This window comes from Lissotriton vulgaris, chromosome 1_1 (assembly GCF_964263255.1).
Source record: "Lissotriton vulgaris chromosome 1_1, aLisVul1.2, whole genome shotgun sequence".
Classification (NCBI taxonomy): domain Eukaryota; kingdom Metazoa; phylum Chordata; class Amphibia; order Caudata; family Salamandridae; genus Lissotriton; species Lissotriton vulgaris.
Window position 1 is genome coordinate 996,479,689 of NC_141685.1, and position 22,325 is coordinate 996,502,013.

General features: G+C 43.7%; 1 protein-coding gene across 3 annotated transcripts in view; it reads left to right on the plus strand.

The window, feature by feature from the left end:
* GIPC1 (GIPC PDZ domain containing family member 1) overlaps nucleotides 1-21,198 on the plus strand; it is a 98,169-nt gene extending 76,971 nt beyond the window's left edge. For all 3 annotated transcript variants that reach the window (XM_086961000.1, XM_086960980.1, XM_086960991.1), the window contains 5 exons: nucleotides 2,377-2,562; nucleotides 4,507-4,687; nucleotides 8,028-8,140; nucleotides 16,140-16,221; nucleotides 16,815-21,198. In XM_086961000.1, coding sequence (XP_086817126.1) covers nucleotides 2,377-2,562; nucleotides 4,507-4,687; nucleotides 8,028-8,140; nucleotides 16,140-16,221; nucleotides 16,815-16,966 — 714 coding nt within the window. In that variant the 3' untranslated portion in view covers nucleotides 16,967-21,198. The remainder of the gene's footprint in view (nucleotides 1-2,376; nucleotides 2,563-4,506; nucleotides 4,688-8,027; nucleotides 8,141-16,139; nucleotides 16,222-16,814) is intronic.
* Nucleotides 21,199-22,325: the final 1,127 nt, after the last annotated feature.

Here is a 22,325-nt window from a genome sequence, read left to right on the forward strand (position 1 = left end):
CTCTACTGAATGCAACACACACACCACACTATACCACTCAGTGCCACATAATTATATGCTACATAATTACACTGCACTCAATGCAACATACACTCCAAATACCACTCAGTGCCACATAATTACACCACAAAATTACTCTACTGAATACAACATACACTCCCCATATTACCACTCAGTGCCACATAATTACCCTCCACATAATTACACTCTTCTCAATGCAACGTAAATACACTCCACATACCACTCAGTGCCATATAATTACACACCTCTACTGAATACAACAAACACTCCTCAAAATACCACTCAGTGCCACATAATTACATCCAACATAATTGCACTCTACTCAATGCAACATAAATACACTCCACATAATACCACACAGTGCCACATAATTATATGCTACATAATTACACTGCACTCAATGCAACATACACTCCAAATAATACCACTCGGTGCCAGATAATTACACACCACATAATTACACTCTACTGAATGCAACACACACTCCACACAATACCACTCAGTGCCACATAATTATATGCTACATAATTACACTGCACTCAATGCAACATGCACTCCAAACAATACCACTCAGTGCCATATAATTATAGTCAACATAATTACACTGCACTCAATGCAACATACACTCCAAATACCACTCAGTGCCACATAATTACACCACAAGATTACTCTACTGAATACAACATACACCCCCCATATTACCACTCAGTGCCACATAATTACACGCCAAATAATTACACTCTTCTCAATGCAACGTAAATACACTCCACATACCACTCAGTGCCATATAACACACCTCATACTTACACTCTACTCAATGCAGCATAAATACACTTTATCTGTCTTATCTATCGCCCTCACTCTAACGCCCTCACACTATCGCCCACACTCTGTCTATCTATCTATCTATCTATCGCATCACCACAGCATCACTCAGCACCATCACTCAGTGACACCACAGCATCAATCTGTGCAACCATTCAGCAACAACTGGTTCAAATATGTTCTCTCAATGTTTCAAGCTTTATTACAAATGTCACAAAAAGATGTTAATATTTCACTTCTGTTCTTGGATTTTCGTCACAATAAAATACAATGAATATTATTTTCACAAAAGTTATTTACAAAAGCTATTGCCATTATAAATTACAGTACCTTCTATTTAAGTATTAATTATTAAAAAAAATGAAAAGCCATTTTTATTTGTAATCTCAATACATGTAAGTCATGTAAATACAACACATATTGCATTACAAATGCTATAGGTGTCACATTTGCGAAAGTTAAAACTATTGGCATTGTAAATGACAAAGCTATTAATTACGCTATTTTCAATACCAACACATAAATAAAGAATGTGTCATTTACAATACCAATAGTTCAAACTTTCCTAATGCGAGATCTAATGCATTGCAAATGCTTGTGTTGCTATGTTCGCACACGTAAACTCTGTCTGGTCAAAGCATTCACCTCATTAGTATTAGTTTAACACCCAAAAACAGTAATAAGAAACTGAAATGTGTTGTGATGACTCGGCCTTCACAAAAGTCCTTTTACTGCGCAGCAACAGCTGTTGCTGCTTTTTCTGAGTAACTATTGATCCGTTCGAGCTAGAAACTATTTTTTGTAAAATTCTGCAAATTATGCAGCCGATGATGGATTTAATTGCAAATGCGGAACACCTATAGTTATGCAGAAAACGCTGCAGCTACAGTGTCGCACAATTCCAGTGGCCCTGGTTTATACGTTTTGGCATGTAATCTTTATAGGGTTTACTTTCTTTTTTCAATGCACACCATTTTAGCACTTTTAAGAAGTTGTGAAGTGTTACACAGGGTTTCAGCTCCCAGGTGTCTAACAAACGTGTTTGGGCCTGAATAGAGAGATCCGTCCCATCAGCGAGGTGTTAGCAGAAGAGCAAAACCTATGTAGAGTTCATCTGCATTTAATCCAGTAGCACATTTGCAACTTTTTCAGCCTCTGAACTATAGTTGGCTTGTTGCACAATAGCGACTAGTTGAAAGGGTTCTTAAAAGAAATGTTGTGTTGTCTCTAACACAATTAACAACGGGTGACTATGGGGTACCCCGTTTGCTTCGACAGTAGTGCAATGATTTAACAAACCATACCTAGCCACATATCCGATGCACACAATGTCTATCTTCACAAGGTTCTACCACTTTTTCGAAGATAAATTTACAGTAAATTTAACAGCCCCACACAAACACTTTATATATAATAACAGATGATCATTCCCAGTCAGGATAGGTGATTCGAGTGTACCTGACACAATTCCGCCATGCATTCCACGGACACAGGTGCATTGTCTGAGTCTTACAACCCTTTTTCTCGCAGGTCATGTTTTGCACATTGAATACACACAAGGTGGACATGGATAAGCTCCTTGGAGGGCAGATTGGCTTGGAGGACTTCATCTTTGCTCATGTGAAGGGGCAGAAGAAGGACGTGGACGTGTACAAGTCTGAGGATGCGCTGGGGCTGACCATCACCGACAATGGCGCCGGCTATGCGTTTATCAAGGTACCAATCCTTTTCAATATGCCAACGTAAGGTCCCTGTCTGCCATAGAACCATATACATTGCTTTCATTAGTTCTATATTAACTTTATCGGAAGTACTTCAATATGTTTCAGCACATGCAAATATATGATGTGTGTAGGCGAAATTCTTTAAAACGGATGTAATAGTTGGGTGGGGGGCGAACACATACTTGATGCAGTGCAATGTTCAGTATTTTTGTTTTACATAATAATATAACAGATGTATAATTTGAAATGAGGGACATAATCACATTTTTTTAGTAAGTGCCAAGGACAGGGTTAGAATCCAGGACTCCGCGTTCCAAAGTCGGCAACGTAGCCACTAGAACTCAGTTCTTCTCCTGGTTGCATTTGTAAGTATACTGAAGGTCAGCAGTCACCTTGTTGTCGGTTTACTATTGGTTTACTATGACCCATGGCACCACGCACCACATTGTGCCTCCTCTTCTAGGTGTGAGCATGGCTCCACCTCCCACAGCTGTGTGCCTGTCTTTTTCACAGTACTAAACAGAGAGCTGAACTTGACCTGGTCCTGAATGTTGCACCAACTTTCTAAAGTGTCAGTCTATACTTGAACCTGTCAAAAGAAGATTTTAGGGGCAGGTGTTCTTAATGACCGCATCGGTTTAACACGTTTGGGAAATGCCAGTAGGTCTGGCTTATAAGTGAAAATACTTCTTAGGTCACTACAGAATTTAGACATTCCAAAGCTCATAATATGTGCTCTCTCTCTTACTCATTCTTGCATTCGATTCATCCATCTACCCACTCGCTCTTAATTCAATTTAGCGCTTCACCCAAACCCAACAAGCATTTGGTTTAGACGCAGGGCCTTACTTACTACATGCGGTACACTGCAGATAAAATCGCCAGCAAGCAATGAGGCAATAACAAAGCCTGGGAAGCTGCTGGGCACTCACAACAAAGAAAAGAAATATAAAAAGGGAGAAAGAAAGACATGAAAGAGAGCCAAAATAGGAGAAAATGGAAGAATACTAAGGACTGGCCTACTAGCTCTGGCATTGAAGCACGCTCCTTTTCAGATGAAATGCAATCACTAACAGGGCAGTAAAGGCAATTTCTGAAGTGGGGTGACCCATTGCACCATGCATAGGCTTCTGCACAAAGCGTTTGTCAGAGGGTCTAACAACACCAAACCCTTGCCTGTTACAGCAATCTGTGAGCTTCCAGCTATCAAAATACCTGTCTGCTTGCTTTAACACAGTGTAATAACAATCAATTCTTAAAAGCCTATTGGCTTTAACATATGCTTTTCACAGTAAGCAAGTCAAGCCGTCCTCCTTTGTCACAACATTTCATAATAAACCGATCAGATGTATGGCTTCTGACATTGATTTTCCCGGTGAAGTTATGAGGTCTATTGCCTTTACTGTTACCTTGTTGTTCTAACACAGGGCCCACTGAATGGAGCATACGCTTTACCAAAACACAATACAAGTGTTCTTTTTCAGCGGAAGCACACGCTGTCGGCCCATTCAAAAGCTTGTATAGGGGATGATCAACATGGGGGTGGAGCTAAGTGCCTGTCTCAATCCTGGACCTTAAAGCTTTTTTTCTGGTGATTGAATAATATCTTGCTACCGCTGCACTATTAAACCAGACCTTAAAAGAAGCCACATGTTTTGTTATGTATTCCCAGTAACATTGATAACTATGTGTCTGGTTTTGGAGCCTCTCCTCCATGATCACTAGTCTGCAAACTTAGGTTTAATGAACAATATCATTGCTATAACCTTTCCCACTAGTGGTATGGTCACCTCGCTAAAACATACTCCCATTTTAGTGCAGGATGAAGTCTTTGTTGCTCAGCCCTGTAGCCCAGCATGTGGTCTAAACAGCCCACAGTTCCACATTAGGAAACATTTATCTAACCATGACTATCTCTCGACCATTTACCCACCAGAGGATCAAGGAGGGCAGCACCATCGATCGAATGCAGCTGATCAACATCGGCGACATGATTGAGTCCATTAATGGGGAGAGCCTTATTGGCTACCGGCACTATGAGGTGGCGAAGATGCTGAAGGACCTACCCAGGGGGCGCACATTTACCTTGAAGCTGATTGAGCCTCTTAAGGCGTTTGGTGAGTGCTGGGCAGGATATACCTTATTCATGTGCTAGAGGACATTGGGTTAGGTCCCTGTACATACCTTCCTCCGACCACAAGTTTTTCTGCAGCTTGCCTCCCGCTGTCAGCATTCTCTTCTGACCCAGTCATGTTCAGTCTGCTTATTCGTGTGTGTGTGTGTGTGTGTGTGTGTGGTGGTGTGTGTGTGTGTGTGTGTGTGTGTGTGTGCGCGCGCGCGCACTAGTTCTGAATGCTACAACCCTGTTTGGTTTCTGCGCCGCCTCTTGTTGCTTCATTTGCCTCTTTCTTCTTTTTTCAGTTGCTTCTGCCATACGCTAACCTTTTGCCATGTTTTTTTTTGGTTGTCGCCCCTTTTCAATCACCGTGCTGCCTTACTTTTTACTTCAGTAGTTTAAGTAAATGGTCGCTGCAGCAACTCCTGTACCGAAAAGGAAATAATATAGCATTATCTCACTCTTGCTAGTCTTTTGAAGCATAAATCGAATTTAATTCCTGGATCATAAACATCCAATGCTATTTTTAGTCAAAACATTAGTTATTGGCAACACAGTTGCTTAAGCATATAACAGTGCGATACCTATTTACAGTGCTCTTGGTGTAGATAACCTGCCTCCCAACCCTCCCTTTTCTCTCTACACCAAGAGCACTGTAAATAGATATTGCACTGTTATATGCTTAAGGAACTGTGTTTCCAATAACTAATGCTTTGACTAAAAATCGCATTGGATGTTTATGATCCAGGAATTAAATTGTATGTATGCATCAAAAGAATAGCACGAATGGTGAATGCTATATTTTTTTTGCTACAAAAGTTGCTACTGCAATCACTTAACCCTTTCGATGCTCTCAGTTGAGCTGTGCTGATGACGAGCTGAGCTCGTCATGAAACAACCAGAATAATCAAAAGTCAGCACAGGAGGGGAAAACGCCTAGCAGCCAAGGTGTTAATGTACTGCAATACTGACCCAGGTCGGGTAGTTTTTTGTGGGTTACCCCTTTGATACTCAACACATTACTTTTTACTCGGCACATTGAGTGGGACTGAAAGCCTAAACTTACATATCGAGATAAACAGTCATTTTCACTGAGTAAATCTAATGCAGATCTAACAGCTGTTATAATAAAAAGATTAGAGTGTGGGGGGAGGTGAGGGGCAGACATCAGTCTCATGTTGAGGGATAGCCCCCTAAATTTGATGGAAAATGTAGGCCGGTCGTACTTTTAAGGCACTATGTGCAAGGCCACCTGTCTGCACTAAATGAAGCCTGAGCCATCTCAGAATAGCTTGGGGCTCAAGGAGGTAGTATAGCAGCCACAAAGCAAGGTGAATTATGTTTTGGCCGGCTCTAATTTCCGATGGGGTTTAATGTGAAGGAGGTAAGAAGGAGTTGGAGAAGTGGACAAAAGAAGTAGTATAAAAACGAAAGTGTATGGGCAGAAGAGGTTGGGCCTGCTGAGGGGACTGGAGACGGAGGCTGGTTGAGTAGGAAGCAAAGACAGTGGGGCAGGACTAGTGACAGGGGATGGGGGGGCATAACAAAAAAGTTAGTCAGTGAGCGATGACCTTAGGAGAAGCAGTGCTTCTACTTGGCCCATCCCTCTTCTTTCATTTCCATCTGGTCTGTAGTGTCTTTACCACTTGGGGCCAGATGTACGACCATGGCATTTAGCGACTCGCAAATTTTTCTCAATTGTGAGTCGCAATTTGCGAGTTGCTATATGCCATGTACAACAGTGTCAGAGACACTTTGCGGTTCCCAATGGTGCCGCAAATTGCATGCCTAATCAATATTCATGCGGCACTCGCAAATTGCGACCCCATTGGGAATGGCTGGCACTCCCAGGGATGGTGGCCTGCTGGGCTCAGTAGACCTCCATGTCTGGGACTGCTTTTAAATTGCGGTTGCAAAACAAACTTACATAGGCCTTTGACTCGCTATTAGGAGGGACGCCCTTGGAACGACCCTTCCTAATAGCAACTTGCTATTCCTATTTAGCGAGTCGCAAAAAAATTGCGACTCGCTAAATAGGGATTTACATGGATCTAATAGATTTTGCATGCGCAAACGGGTCACAAACCTGTTTGAACATTTAAAATAGTGTTCTACATCTGGCCCATGGTTCCTAGTCCCTCATTCTTCACACTACTCTACATCTACCTCTCAGTTGACCTTCCCATGTTGAGGAGTGCATCTTGTTTCTTCGCAGTCCTTTTGTAGTTTTTCTTTAGTCCCCTGCCACCCAGCTCCTATTTCTTCTCTCTCCCACATCTCCTTCCTATGCTTTTGTGTACTTGTCCCTTTCATCTGTCGGTTCTCTGTCTCGTAGTGTGTGCCTGGAGTTGTGCTTTTTTTCTGACTGGTTTCCCTGCATCTCTTTTTAGGCTGCGCCTTGTTTCTAGTGCTTTTGTGTCTGTGTTAGTTTGTATCTATCGTTATTTATATGGCGCAAACCTAACTAGGAAGCAATAGAGCACTGTAAATTGCCTTGAGGATTGAAGACGATCGCAAGATGGTGTACATCAAGTACATAAATACATTTCACACATTATTTGTCGCTTCCTTTTTGTTCTACTTTTCTCCAGTCCCTTCTCGAGGCTTCCCTGCTCGTGCTCTCTGCTCCACCTGTTCTGTGCGTGGTTCCTCCACATTCCTTCTCGTTTCTCTTGCCTCCTCCCTCTGCCTTGGTTTCCATGTAGTCTGTAGCGATGGACTTTCTCCCCTTTCCTTCCACGCTGTGTTCTCTGGCAGCCTGCCTGCCTCACTCTCTCCTGCCTCCTGTTTCCTTCCCTCCCTGGCTCGCTTCCTGGAGCAGCGAGCCGGCACAGGTCGCGCCCGGTGCACCTTCACGGCGGAAGGGCGGGGTTCCCGCCCGACCTGCCCGACGGATTCCCCTCAGCGCCTGACTAGGCCTCTATTTAATGGGCCGGGCTTCCTGCTGCTGCCCTGGGCTGTGACGTGCTGAATGTGCTCCATGCACGAGATACAAGATAGTTGCATGTTTGCTGAACGGGCGGGGGAGGAGAACCAGCACATGGGAGGCAGTGAGCCAGTCCAACGAGTTGACTTAGTGGGTGCGGCCTGGTGTGTAAGAGTTGCTGTTAGTCACGGGTGTCAGCAGTAGCATTTGAGAGAACTTTTTCAGTTTGCAGTGTTGGGGTTTGCCAATAGGCCAAAGCCGGTCTGCATTTAGGCGTTTGTGAAAGGGCCATTTATGGCATATGGGAGGGGCCAAGCGGTCTCGAGAGCCTGTAGTAAGTTGTATTTTCTGCTGGATTACAAGTTTAGCTTTTTGTGGTTGTTCTCGCTGATACCTCTCACACTTACAATTTCAGACATGATTGGCCAGAGATCTGGGGGAGCCAAAGTCAGCTCTAACCCACAGATTGGCACTGGGCGCGGAACCCTGCGGCTACGATCGAAAGGCCCTGCCACCGTGGAGGAAGTGGTAAGATGCACAAAATGCTTGTAGATAGAGAATACATGTGTATATACAATGTAAATGTAACATTTGTTAAACGCTTTTTTAGATGTAGTTGTCAAATGTCAGAGACCTGATAATAACAATATTATAAGCAACGGAATGACCTTGCAATCTGCATTTTTCTTTCTCCATCACTTCTCGTTTTTTTACCATTAGACATATGCTTCGAGATAAAAAAATAAATAAAAAACTCAATAAAAGCCTTGCAGACTACACCTGCAGGAGCAGGCGCAATGTTTTAAAAGAAATCTTATTAGTTTGGAAGTTTAGAAAAACAAATCTGTGTTTTGAAGCCGAGCCAGCTAGGTATGAAGCCGAAAGAAACCAGCAAGTCCCTCCAGGCTACCCATTGCCCTCCCTGCTGCATTCACATACTGTACTTGGTCTTCAGGTCTTTTTGTTCTTGCATTAGAAATGGTGCAGGTGTTCACAGTAAGTGGTTTTGGCTGTCAGTTTAAAGTGTCTCATCACACATACATCTACAAACACACACTCTTCTGTTTTACACAGACCTCTTTTACATTGCGCTCAGTGCAAATGCCTACCTTGCAAGATCAGAGCCATATGCAAATACAATATTTTCATGTTGAACGCACAGGCCTCTCACTATCAACACAAGACCACGCAGCCGTGTTCTGGTAGTAGTTTTGTTGCTTATCACCTTTGATGGAGTCCCATAATGGGGTGTGGAAACAGTGGGACTATAGCCTGCTGACATCCGAGGGTTTAGGAAGGCACCTCCTCTCTTGCCACATTGGTTGTCCTGTTTGTGCCAACTCTAGATGCTCCCTAAAACTTAGCTGTTTGTAGAGGTGTGTGCTTTTGTATGTGCTGTACTTACATATGCGGTACAAAAGGGGGTGGTGTTGGACGGAGCATCTGAATCAATAAAACACTCACACCCAGTCAAAAGATCTGGGTTTAATCCATCACCGTTCTTTAGCCCACTCTGCCACCCTTGCAGAAACTTTATCCACATTCATGGTTTTCCTCGGAATTTGGGCAGATTCGTTTTCCTCACCCAGGACCTATATTCCCTCTAGGCTGCGCGGGAGCAGTCTACCTTGCACCAGCGCCCAGTTTCTCTCCATAAATGCGCACAATAGCCTGCAACAAAAGAGAGATGGAGATCTAATCAGCCGCTCGTTCAAAAGAGGAGCGGCCTTTCAAAGAATATATTTTTTTTCTTGGAGTTCAGCCTGAAGCATTTTAGTTCTGACAAGATTTAGCTTGTGCAGAGGTTAAATGAGAGCAGTTAAAAAAATAAAAATGATCCAAGTGACACCTGTTGCGCACATCACTGCTGATCGTCCCAACCAGCATACCTAAATACATCTCTCCTTTACTTTATTCACCAACATGTATTGACCTTTTGTAATCAGTAAAATGCAACCCGCCTCCTCAATTACTCGCCATTAAAATATTAATCTCTTCCCAATGAGAACTGAAAGCTGAGTTATTGTTAATCTCTTTAGCTGGCTTGTCTTTTGATGCATGTATTTAAACCGGTGAAAGGCATGTGCTCTGTTCCAAGGCCACTGTCAGTGTGACTGCATGTGCAAAGTGTAGGTAGTAGACCACTTTCTTGTAGGGCAGGCTATGCACACTTTTTTTTTTTAGGTCGAGCGACCTATCTCAATGCGCATGCGCATTGAGCGGGAGCGAAGATATATAGGGGCTTAAATAAGCTTTACCTAGACTGGCGATTGACTGACGATTTGATGCTGTGCCCGTGCGCTTTTAGGTCAATGCGCAAGCGCATTGACCTAAAATGCGCGTGCACATCATCAAATCGTTAGTCAATCGTCAGCAGCACTCCTCCCCTGCTGCTTCACACCCTCATGCCGCTCTCCCCGCTCCGCCCCCTCCCCTGCCCGCCGTGTCGCATTTCTCCTCCCCCTCCCCACAGCAATGCCCTCAGCCGGCCGTACTTTCACTTTGACGGCCACAGGCCGTCTCTCGTGTTTCTCCGTGTTTCGCTCTGTCCCTCATAGATATATGCATAATAATTATCCGATCGATTATTATAAAGCTAACAACCGTTACTTATTTTAACTTTATGTCGTTTATAACTGCTTCCCTAGTTTAATGCTGCCAAGGAAAGCAATTTGGTTAAATGATTATTTTGATCTGCTGCTCTTCATTTGGGAACTGAATTAAGTGTACCTGATTTTTAAGCCCCTTGTAGATCTAAATGTGAGAATAGCAGCAGACCTCACATTTATGGGAACGTTGTTGTTGCACTTTGCATTTCGAGACAGCTTTAGCTTGTCCGATTTCCTCAGTGAGGGTTTTAACACTGTTTTTAGTTCTGGTCACCCCTGACCTTGGACATTTAATCCACTTTTGCGCACAATGTTCCCAACAAACCTTCTGTTGGCATGCTTCCAAGTAGAAGTGCTGATGCAGCGACCCATAAAACGTCTCTTAGCCCCTTTCGAATAACCTTAGTTGCCTGCTGGGGTTCTCCATGCCCTTCTTTGAATCCTGCTGGGAGTCTGTCCGATCTTGCTCTGAGGCTTGCTATTAGCTCAGACGGCTATCAACTTCAAACAAAATATACAATCTAGGAATTCCAGCGTCTGAGCGGGAGAGGGACAGCACTGCATGATATTTTTGCTTATGAGGAAAAAGTAAGCAATTCAGGTGTGGGCCAAATGTGCTCAACAATAATTGCAGGAGCCTGCGCGCTGTTTAACTATCGGCATTACACTTACCACAGTGAGAAGAGTCCACATCATCCACCACCACCCCATCCACCACCACCACATCCACCACCACCGCATCCACCACCACCACCACCACCACCACCGCATCCACCACCACCACCGCATCCACCACCACCACCACCACATCCACCATCACCACATCCACCACCACCGCATCCACCGCATCCACCACCGCATCCACCACCGCATCCACCACCACATCCACCATCAACACCACATCCACCATCACATCCACCACCACATCCACCACCACATCCACATCCACCACCACATCCACCACATCCACCGCCACATCCACCACCACCGCCACATCCACCACCACCACATCCACCACCACCCCCACATCCACCACCACATCCACCACCACATCCACCACCACATCCACCACCACATCCACCACCACATCCACCACTTCCACCACCACCACCACATCCACCACCACCACCACCACATCCACCACCACCACATCCACCACCCCCACCACCACATCCACCACCACCACATCCATCACCGCATCCACCACCACCCCATCCACCACCCCATCCACCACCCCATCCACCACCCCATCCACCACCTCATCCACCACCTCATCCACCACCTCATCCAGCACCGCATCCACCACCACCACATCCACCACCACCACATCCACCAGACCCACCACCATCACTTCCACCACCACATCCACCACCACATCCACCACCACATCCACCACCACTTTCACCACATCCACAACCACCACATCCACCACCACCACCACATCCACCACCACCACCACATCCACCACCACCACCACATCCATCACTGCATACACCACCACCACATCCACCACCACATCCACCACCACCTCCACCTCCACCACCACCTCCACCACCACCTCATCCACCACCTCATCCAGCACCACCACATCCACCACCACCACCACATCCACCACACCCACCACCATCACTTCCACCACCACTTTCACCACATCCACAACCACCACATCCACCACATCACCACCACATCCACCACATCACCACCACATCGACCACCTCCACCACCACCACCACCACCACCGCATCCACCACCACATCGACCACCACCACCACATCGACCACCTCCACCACCACATCCACCACCACCATATCCCCCAGATCCACCACCACCACATCTACATGTGTGTGGCTCTGTGTGTGTGTGTAGGTGCAAATGCAATGTTCTTGGATTGTCGTCACAATAAAATACACTGAACATAATCTTCACAAAAGTTATTTACAAACGTTTAAGCTATTGCCATTATAAATTACAATAACTTTTATTTAAGTATTAATTATTTACAAAATTAAAAGCCATTGTTATTTGTAATATCAATACATCTAAGTCACGTAAATACAACACACATTGCATTACAAATGCTATAGGTGTCACCTTTGCAAAAGTTAAAACTATTGACATTGTAACTGACAAAGCTATTAATTTTGCTACTTTCAAAACCAACACATAAATAAAAAAAAGTGTCATTTACAATACCAATAGCTCAAACTTTCCTAATGCGAGACCTATTGCATTTCCAATGCTTGTTGTTGTTAAATCCTTGCACCCACACTATGCGCACCTATGTCACATTCTATAATTTATCACAAATTTAAGGCACAAAGAATGAAAACATTTGATTTTTGATGAGATCACAGTAGAAATTTCAAGATATGCTAGTGTCTAAAAAGAATTTGCCACACATATTTTCCCTCTGACCACCGGAGTGTCGCAGAGACGTTCCTCCACTTAAAGAAATAAGCAGTGAAACATCCAGTACGACAAAATAGGTCATCATGCCTGCCAATGTTTTAGAACAGGAAAGTGTGAGATTTTGAGAAAAGAAAGTCCGGGCGAATTTCTTTTCCCCAATGTCTTGTATTGAAGCAGAGGCAATTTCATGTAATAGACAGCAAAAATAAAGGCATTTTTGGCTTAACAAATGGTTTCTACCACCTGAATGGGGTCTTTTGGCATGTATGGGTCATGCGCAGGCGGAGAACAGCTGCCTGTAGTGCTAGCAGCACTCACTTTGGTCTCGCAGAGCTGGAAAAACGTGGCAGAGCAAATACTTTGCCTCACCCTTCCAACATTGATAGCAGATTAACACCATACTGGTATGCTTTAAAGTACATGCATTGGAAGCGAAACACTGAAATGCAACCCATGATGTACATCATGGTTACCTAATTTGCACCCTCTAAATACAGCCATGTGTGCTATGTTCAAGCTCATTTCTTTTTCACTGTGTGTCTCTGGACTGTTGTAGTAATTTTTAAGATCTATAAATGGCAAAGCCAGCATTCAGTCGTATGGCCTGCTACAGGTCGGTACCTTTGGTATGTGCTTTAAAGAACTGAACTGTCAAGACATGGAGCAACAGTAGTAATAATCCACTGCAACTCTGCTTGAGCTAATCACAATGGACCCATTGCAATCGTTAGTACAACTTGCCCGATGAACAGTAAAAAAAGGCAGTGGTTTACTACCTGCCAAGCTCTGAGGGGCTCCTGTAACACTTTTGTCAAAGGCAGAAGCCCACTTAAACATGGTGACACTTCGGGCTGGTTTTACTCCCTCTGACACAGCTGGATTTCTCCTGTCCAATCACCATAGTTGAAGTCTAGGCAAGGGATGGGGCATTTGGGGCTCGATTTTTTTTTTTAATTTGCCATTTTAATTTGCCATTTACATCAGTAAATTGCAGCCTGTTAAATGGGTAGAACTAGACCTGGCAAAAACCTCTAAATGCCAGTGAGCATGGAAAAGGACACCTCATGAGCAACACTTCTTGCCAAACTACACTTTGCATTCTGGCAGTTTTAGTTTGGCCTGGTGATTGTAAGTGGGAATAGAATTCCCAGCATGCATCCTTTATTAAAATATTTTATTGAATTACCAGTAAAACACACGAGTTCAGAATGCTTTTTTTAGCTTTTTGTAATTTGGATTTGTTTATATTTTGTGTACGAGGCTCCCTGTTTACATTTTGTATTTCTTCCTATCACAGTCTGCATAAACAGAGGTAACTTGCAGTTAAACACATTCATGAAAACATTAAATTAGGTTGATAAGACCGTTTTTTAGGGCTCAAATCGTGCTTTGGCATTTTGGCAAAGGTGAGTATAAAGTACAAGGTGGTGATATGACCCTTTTGTTTTACAGGGCAATTACATTAAATCCTTTGCCTTAAAATGACGATCACATATTGATAAATAAACCCTTTTGCATTTATTTTCACACAAACAGACATCGGAGTAAACTCCAGTAATTTTAGAAGCTCGTGCACCGTGCTCACTTCCCTAGAGTATTTTCACTAGTCTTTATCGCATATAACCATGGTTGCAGTTCGCAGAGGCCCTTCATTGCCACTCACGGAGTAAAAAAATTAGAGGGAACATTGCCTTGCTTTTTATGGTGGCATTTTCAACTAATCCACCCCTCTTGCTTCCCTTTTCACTGATTGTTCATTAGCTTTGAGCAGTGCCGTTTTACCGCATGAATATGAAGATTTAGATGAACCGGATTAAATTGCCTACTGTATTCCCGAGACGCAAAGTGAGGAATACCCAGTGTTCTCCTGCCACTTTGCTGTGCTGCTGTCTATATATTTGGGAATAAAATATGTATCTTTTGAAGTAATCCACAGCAGCAGAGCAAGAGACCTGTTAGGGCCAGCTCTAGGTGAAGGCAATTCTAAACGGTTGCCTCTACTTTACCAGTAGATGGCGCTCCTATGTATGGAAAACGCCACTTGTTTGTCATAAAAAGGATGACTTTCCTATTGAGCCAGAAGCCCTGGTTTGGCCATGGCTTCCGTGCGGTGCGCAGTTACCCAACCCTGGCATTGCTCCGGGTAGACACTCTCCCACTTTCCCCATGAAAACAGAAAAAACGAATGCTGATCCCTTTCTCACCATAAACCAACCCTTGGAAAGCCTTCAAAGAAGAAGCCCAGGACTGAGCGACTCAGCATGATGCCACAGAGGTGCTGTCCTCCAAAATATTTTGAAAAATGGATTTAGTGGTTATGAACACAGATCTGATCTGATATGAGTTCTAGCTTAGATTATTACAACTTATCTGAACAGCCACTCCCCAGCCCGGTGCACTCCACAGTGGCGCACAGCATTAGACATTCATCTGACACCTGAGGTGTGTGTCAGTGCCTCCAGCCTTGTACTGCTTAAGTTTTCCAACAATGCCTTATTGCAACCAGATATGATACTTTCCTCTAGCCCATCTGCTTCTTTCTTCCTTTTCGTGTACAAATAAAAGGCTTCTCTTTTTTTATCGAAGGTCCTCTACATAGTAATAGTTTCTTCTGGCATTGGCAGTCCCAATGATTTCTCTCAGATCTCGATGTCTCCTGAAAGAGCAAACAATACTTGACGAATCGATGGGAAAGAAACCGTTCTACATCAGCAAAATCTGCAAACAAAAACATCCTTTTGGCAGAAGATAAATGGCTTTAACAAAGGTTTTTGAGCTTCTTCCCGACATAAGAATGTGGCCTCTTTTGCTTCTGTGTTTAACCAAGGGATGTCAAACGCAGGACTGGATTCCTGATATCCACCTAATAGAAAACATACGCAGAATTTAAGTGGAACTGTGGTACTAGTTTACGTGTATGCTATATATTAGGCACCATTTAACTAATTTGTGATTTTTCTATATATATTTTTTTAGTCCCTTGGTCCCTCTTAAACCTATTCATGATTTTGATCATTTTGATTTCACATCGGCGTCTGGGAATTTATTTGTATTGGCTTAGGGTCACTTTCCCCTTGCGTTTACACCACTTGTGGAGATGCTACAGTTCGTCATTCCTATGAAATCCTCGTCTGAGAAGTGTTTATTAACTGTAACTAGCCTTGCAGATCTATGGAGGATGCCGTGCTGGACATGAATGTGCTAAGCTACATTTCTTTCCTCAGTCTTTTGTCCTGTAGATCCATGTACGTCAACCCCGCCCCACCATTTACTTCTTAAAAATGTGGGGTTCATTTGCTGGTACCAAAAAAAAATGGGTGGCTTGAACCTCATGCCAGAACTGTTGCAGACACTAAGACTGCATTTTGAAGGGAAAGTTCTGCTGTAGAGTGGTATGTATGTGACTATGTAGGAGATCCTGTCATTAGGAAACTAGCTTAACAAGTAAGCTCCCTTTTTCTCAGCTCAGTGCACCTAGTTCTGAAAAGAAAACTTTGTCTCTTTTCCAGCCATCTGCGTTTGAGGAGAAGGCCATTGAAAAGGTGGATGACCTGCTTGAAAGTTACATGGGCATTCGCGACTGCGAACTGGGTAAGTGCGCTTGCATTCTCCATTTCAAACACTTGTTTCCACGCTGTCCCAAGAGGGAATCGTTCTACTGCTACCAGCGCATGTGAAGCCGTATCTCGACATACCCATGTGGAGTATTGAGCTGTACCCTTCTCAGTGTAAATTATCATGCTCATTACCCTACGGGGTATAACTCTGGGCAGATAACCCAATTGTCAGTTTTGTGGTAAATACTCCTTGATCATCATTCATAAATTAGCAATCCCTTTTCTTCTTACAAAAACAAATCTGCTCATTTTGCTTGACAAGGGTGTGTTTGTTTTGCTGGGCAACTGGACTGATAGAAGGTTAATTAACACGGGTATTTAATGGGATTTGATGTTTGTCATGGCACTGCTTTCCGGGCTTACCTAAGCTGCTTGTTGAAACTGGTGTCTTTCTGTGGTTGGAATAATTGGTGCTTGCGAAAGAGGTGGGTGAACCATGGGCGAGGTGTTGATGATCATTTTTAGTGTGGACAGAACAGGTGTATGCAAGTGTGTTGGTGGGCATTGGGGTTTATAGAAAACCCTGGCTTATCGGCTGTTCTAATGATAATATCTCTCTCTCCACAGCTGCAACCATGGTGGAGCTTGGCAAGGATAAGCACAACCCGGACGAGTTTGCTGAAGCTCTGGATGAAAAGCTTGGGGACTTTGCCTTCCCTGATGAGTTTGTGTTTGACGTCTGGGGTGCCATCGGCGATGCCAAAGCTGGGCGATATTAATGGGTACCCCCCAGCTGCTGCTACAGCAAGACTGACCTTCCCTTCTCCCCTTCTTTTGTGGGGCGTGAACGAAGTACACTGGATGTTCTAACAAGTCTGTAGGCACCACTGCTGCAGAGCACAGGTGCTTGGTTCTGTACCAAGAAGCTATAAACTGATAACCACTAAGGAACTTGGATAGAAACCGATGTTCATGGGCAGTCAGGCGAAGCAACTGACTTTGGGAGCTCTGGGTTGGGGTATCCCCTGATCTGACTGCTCAGTTTTGCGGACATACGGATACCCTTCCTGATCTGTGAACATATCTCACTCCAGGGCTGGCAAAACTTCTTCCAGGATGTATGTAGCTCTGCAGTGGACGCGGCGGTAGGCAGGAGAGGACTGGAAGGGAGCAGACCTACCTTGAATCTGACAAAGCGTGAGGTGGGGCACCTCCGATGCTGCCTCTTCTCTTGAGAATTCTTATAAGCAATACTGGGGCTTGGGATACACTACCTTAAAGCAATGCTTTCAAGAGGCTGGTGCTGCCCAGCATTCCTGAACTCTGGGTTAGCTCCTCCTGGAGTTTTGAGCAGGTTTTGTAGGAACACTATGTTTTTGGGGTTAGATGCACTTTCGCTGTCATTTGTAGGTGCTTTGATCCTAGTACTAAATACACTCCAACTTGATCAAATGAAACACTGCACGGCTTTCACCGCTCTTTCTGCTACATGTTCTTATGAAAACCAAGCTCTTTAGAAGGACTAATCTAGTCAAGCACGCTTTCTTTCAAGAACCCGTTGCCAACGTGTTTTTGGGCCATTGTGACATAAAACACCGCGAGCAGTCCTAAGAGAGGGAGAGGGTGGATGCAAGAGATAGAGCTCCCTGAAAAACTAAATATTGATGCCTATGGTGCTTTTTAAATGCAACTTTTAGCTGAACTTAATACTTTATTCAAAAGCACATGGGCCAAGATGTTAAAGAATAAACAGCATTGCAGTCCATGTTATATATTTACAACGCATGCTATGGGGACGCCTGCATTAAGAATCCAGCTCAAACCCATTGTTTCCATTTGCGTGTGAGCTGTCATTTCCAACTAGTCAGTGTTTAAGATTAACCTACATTTAGGATACACTATGGGATGCAGGTTAAAAGTTCTGTAGGTTAAAGGCCATCTTCCACCGCGTTTGTAATGCTTGGTGGGACACGCATGTTGTTAATGAATTGAATAGTATTTTTTAAACACAAATAAACAGTGTTGCTATTCTTTTAGTTGGAATGAGGGTGTGAAAGCGGCCCTCCTGTTCCCAGAGCCACTTTTCCTCATCAAGACAATTTCCAATAGCCACTTCTTCCCTGGGGAGCTGTTTAGTTTCCGGTTTTCTGATGGCCTTTCCCTAATATCTTTGGCCAGCGGTTACATTGTGTTCAGTGCAAATGTCTACCTTGCAAAATCGAAGCCTTATGCAATACCCCTCTACATTCCGGATAGTCAAATTCTCAGGGTCTTGTAGCTTCTTCTCCCCTCTCGGCTATACCACCAGATCATATACACTCATCCATCTGTGTATTGAGAACGATGAAAAAACAATACATTATTTTTCTTGACATAAGAGAGGACCCAAGCCCCTTCTGAATGTCCTCCTGGGCTTGATGCAGGCCTGTGATCAAGGTGACAGACGTGGACACACGTTTGCAAGAGGTCACACGGATGCAGGTGAGAGGAGAAGGGGCTCTGAGGTTAAGCCACAGGAAAGCTTTGGCGTAAGGGCTGCTGATGTAGATATTTGATGGAGGAGTTTGGACAGATGTCAGAGAGGTTGACTTGTGATTAAAGATGAGCTTGACATAAGTGACTAAAATGTAGTACTTTAGGCCGAGCATAGTTTTCTGTGCGCAATAGAGAAAATTTAAAACAGGAGCTCCGTTGCGTTATTTTTTAGATCTGCTGCTGCCGAGTCCGTTTGCTTTTACAAAAAATAGGTCTATCGTATATATACTTAAGGGGGCTTTCAGCAAGCCCTTTTCATCCATTGGTCTGTTCTTGTGCCATTCACATTTTCTTCTGTTAGCTACATCATGTGGCATTGGATCGGCCCGCTTCAGTCATTGGCTAGCTTCACTGTGACTGACAGCATTCTGTTTTCACAAGGAGCCCATTTGCAAACAAAGTAGTTCCATTCAATGCCAGGGACTACTGTGGATACGTAGCCTTTTTAAGACCCTACAAATATTTTTTATTTTAATGAATGTTTTTATATTGGCATGGACCCAGCAGCACTCCCAATAATGCCGTTTTACAAAACAATGACCAAACAATCATTGACGAAGCCAAAAGGCTGGCAGCTCACACCACACCTATAGGCTTTGCCCATGCTTGTTCCTTCTTGTCCTATAGCCAGCAAGCCATTACTCTGTGAAAGTTCGAAAATCTGTCAGAATTATGCATCCAGGTGTTTATAGAAGAGCTCCCGCTGGCAGTGAAGCGTTAAAGTTTGATTTGCAGCGGTTTACTGGCATTAATGTGCATATGTGTTAGGGCTGTGATTGAGGGTACTAAGCTTTCTAGATCTTGCTCTGGCATTGTTCCCAGATATGTGACTTGCTGGAGCATCGAACATATGTGAACTTGCTCTGCATGCCTACCCGGCAAGTGATTGACAGGCAGCAAGAAGGTTCCAGAACTTGCTGTTCATGCTTGCCAGGACTTTGATTAATGGGCATCAAAAGCGTTCTAGAACTTGCGCCGGCAGTGTCTTCTCAGAACAGCCAAAGTCTTGCCTGAAATATATGAAATTAAAATTTCAGTAACTGGTAAATGTTCTGTTAGGCTCAGACAAGACAGCGTCCACCATGGAGCAGTACAATGTGGCATTGAAAATGTATCTGTTATTGAGTGCATTAAAGTGAAAGCAAAAACCACTCTGTTTTTAAGACTGAAATGTATTTTATGATCTCTTAAAATCTCCCTACATTTGATAGCTAATAGCTAAACCTAACCATTCCAAATGTGACCTTTAGCACCGCCTTACTTTACCTTTGTGAGTCGGTCTCTGGAAAATAGCACACCGAATGACTGCCAGTGAAAGAAAACGAAGGAAGTGCACAACTAGTGGGGTTGTCCTAAAGCCTAGGGTCACTATGGAGGCTTGATAATTTGTGTATCAGTTTTAATCAACTTTGTAATGTTGAAAATGGTGCAGTGAGACCACAACACAATAGAAATGTCCCAACTGAAGGAAAGTATGGTCCCATTTGAAAAAAATGTTTGCTATACCTTCGTCATGGGTATTTCTTGCTTTTGGGTGAATCCAGTGTCTGTTGCAGATACACACACGGTTTCATGAAAAATAACTAGAGAGAATAAAAAGAATCGTTAGGTTCTGCACGTGGCCCACCCATCTAGTAGGAGTTACAATTCATGTAGAATGATCCTTCTTTCACAAAAATGCCTTATATGGGCCCCTGGATTTTTCAACTTTATTAAACCATATCAGGTGCCCCAGGTTAATCAAACCCTGATTCAACTCGCATGTATCTTGCAAAAAAGAAAGACTTGTGGAAAAAAGTAAAAGAAAACCCACCCAAAGTGTGCAACTACAGACTGTTTTGAAAACAGCTCTTTTTGCACAATATGTATTTTTTTTTATTGTTAAATCTACAGCAGGTGGGTAATACCCTCATAGTCTTTCATGGCACTCAAGAAGTTGGTTGGGCACAGGTTTTTAATTACAGATCCTATTCGGCTTCAGTGAGGTTGCTGTGGAAAGCAGTCTGAGGCACACTCCCTATCCCTTTGATCCGAGCAGCATGCAGTTCTTGGTTTACCTGCCCCTGAGCACAATATCCGTGCCACCCTGGCATATTTTGGTACATGTAAATTTACATCTTTTCTGGTACTCCCTACACAAGGTACTTTGCATCACTGGATTACCACAGTCTCCAGTGTGGTTATGATGGGACAAACTCTCCGCTCCTCAACCTCCCACGATTCTGTGCTCAGTGATGATTGGAGGCAGAGCGGCAGCCTAGTATACAAAGGAAAATTCAAAACTTCACTTTGATGAAGGGGTGGGGTGGTAATGGCGACTAAGGCGTCCTCATGTCTAATGTGAGTCTTTGGTAATGGTGTCTTCAAATGTTGATGCTGTTTTCATTGGATGTGGGGCAGGGATACAGACCGTATTCTGCTGGGAATATTTTTGTATTTTGTATGTAAATGTCTTGACATAAAGTGCTTGGACCACTCGGACTGAACTTGAATTCTTGCTTGGGACTTGTTGCTAGAGATTGTAAGAAGCCTTGGGTTAACACCAGTGCGTTGTTTGCGATGCTGTAAGCCAGCTGTGCTCAAAGCAGTTCTCGTGAGGTGTTCAGTATGTGCCATTCAGACCGATTTCAAGCTCTAACCGCCCCTCTTTGCTCACTGGCATCTTAGCAGGTATATAAATAAATGTAGCTCCTGCCTTCCCCCAGCAAACAGTGTAAATAGTAGGTTGAGAAAATGAACAAGTCATAACCCGTAGAGAGGTATATACCAAGTGGTGCAGGGGAAAGGGTTGGCGGGGCATACCAAGGGTAGATTACCACATGAGTACATTTGCGTGCACAGTCATGTAGCAATCTTTGACTAAAAACTGTCTGCATTATGCTACCAACTAGGCTCAACTTTAAATGGATGTGTACTTTAGGTGTACACTAAGAACTCTGTTCTGTGATTTATTTTCTTACGGGCTCTGGGAGGACAGTTAACAACTTTACGGCTTAACATGCTAATGCCCCCATTACAAGTTGGTTGGAATAGGGTTGGGTGTTTACCACAAGTGATCAATACCATTAACCATAGGTTGAACGATTTCACATATGATAAATACTTCCTATTCTCAAAGCTTTCAACAAGAAAACAGACAGCGTTCATAATCGTTTTTTAACACACTGAATTTTGCTTTAAAAAAAAAACTATTTTGGGAAATTTATGCTCAGATACATTTTGTTAGGTTTGTTGTGCCGGAATTTTCCAGAGTAAGCTCTGAGGGTGAAATAATTATAACAAAACTCTTCATTCCGATTCCCTGTGCAAATTCTTGTTTGCACAGTGACCAGAATTGAGGCGTGAATTCGTAATGAGTGCCTTAGTGGAGAGCCATCAGCCACCCATGGCGGTTAGCCCCTCGGGCTTCAATGACAGTGCAAGTCTTTTTAGGCTGCCCGTGTCCACCAGTGGTGGTTAGCCTAGTTTTTCTTGGGATGAATAGACTTGATGTTGTAGGGATATTTTGAACTGTGAATACTTTGGGGGGTTTTTCAATTGACCTTTGTACACCAAGCAGACTCATTTGAACTCCAGTATTATTACCACTGCAATGGGATGAGG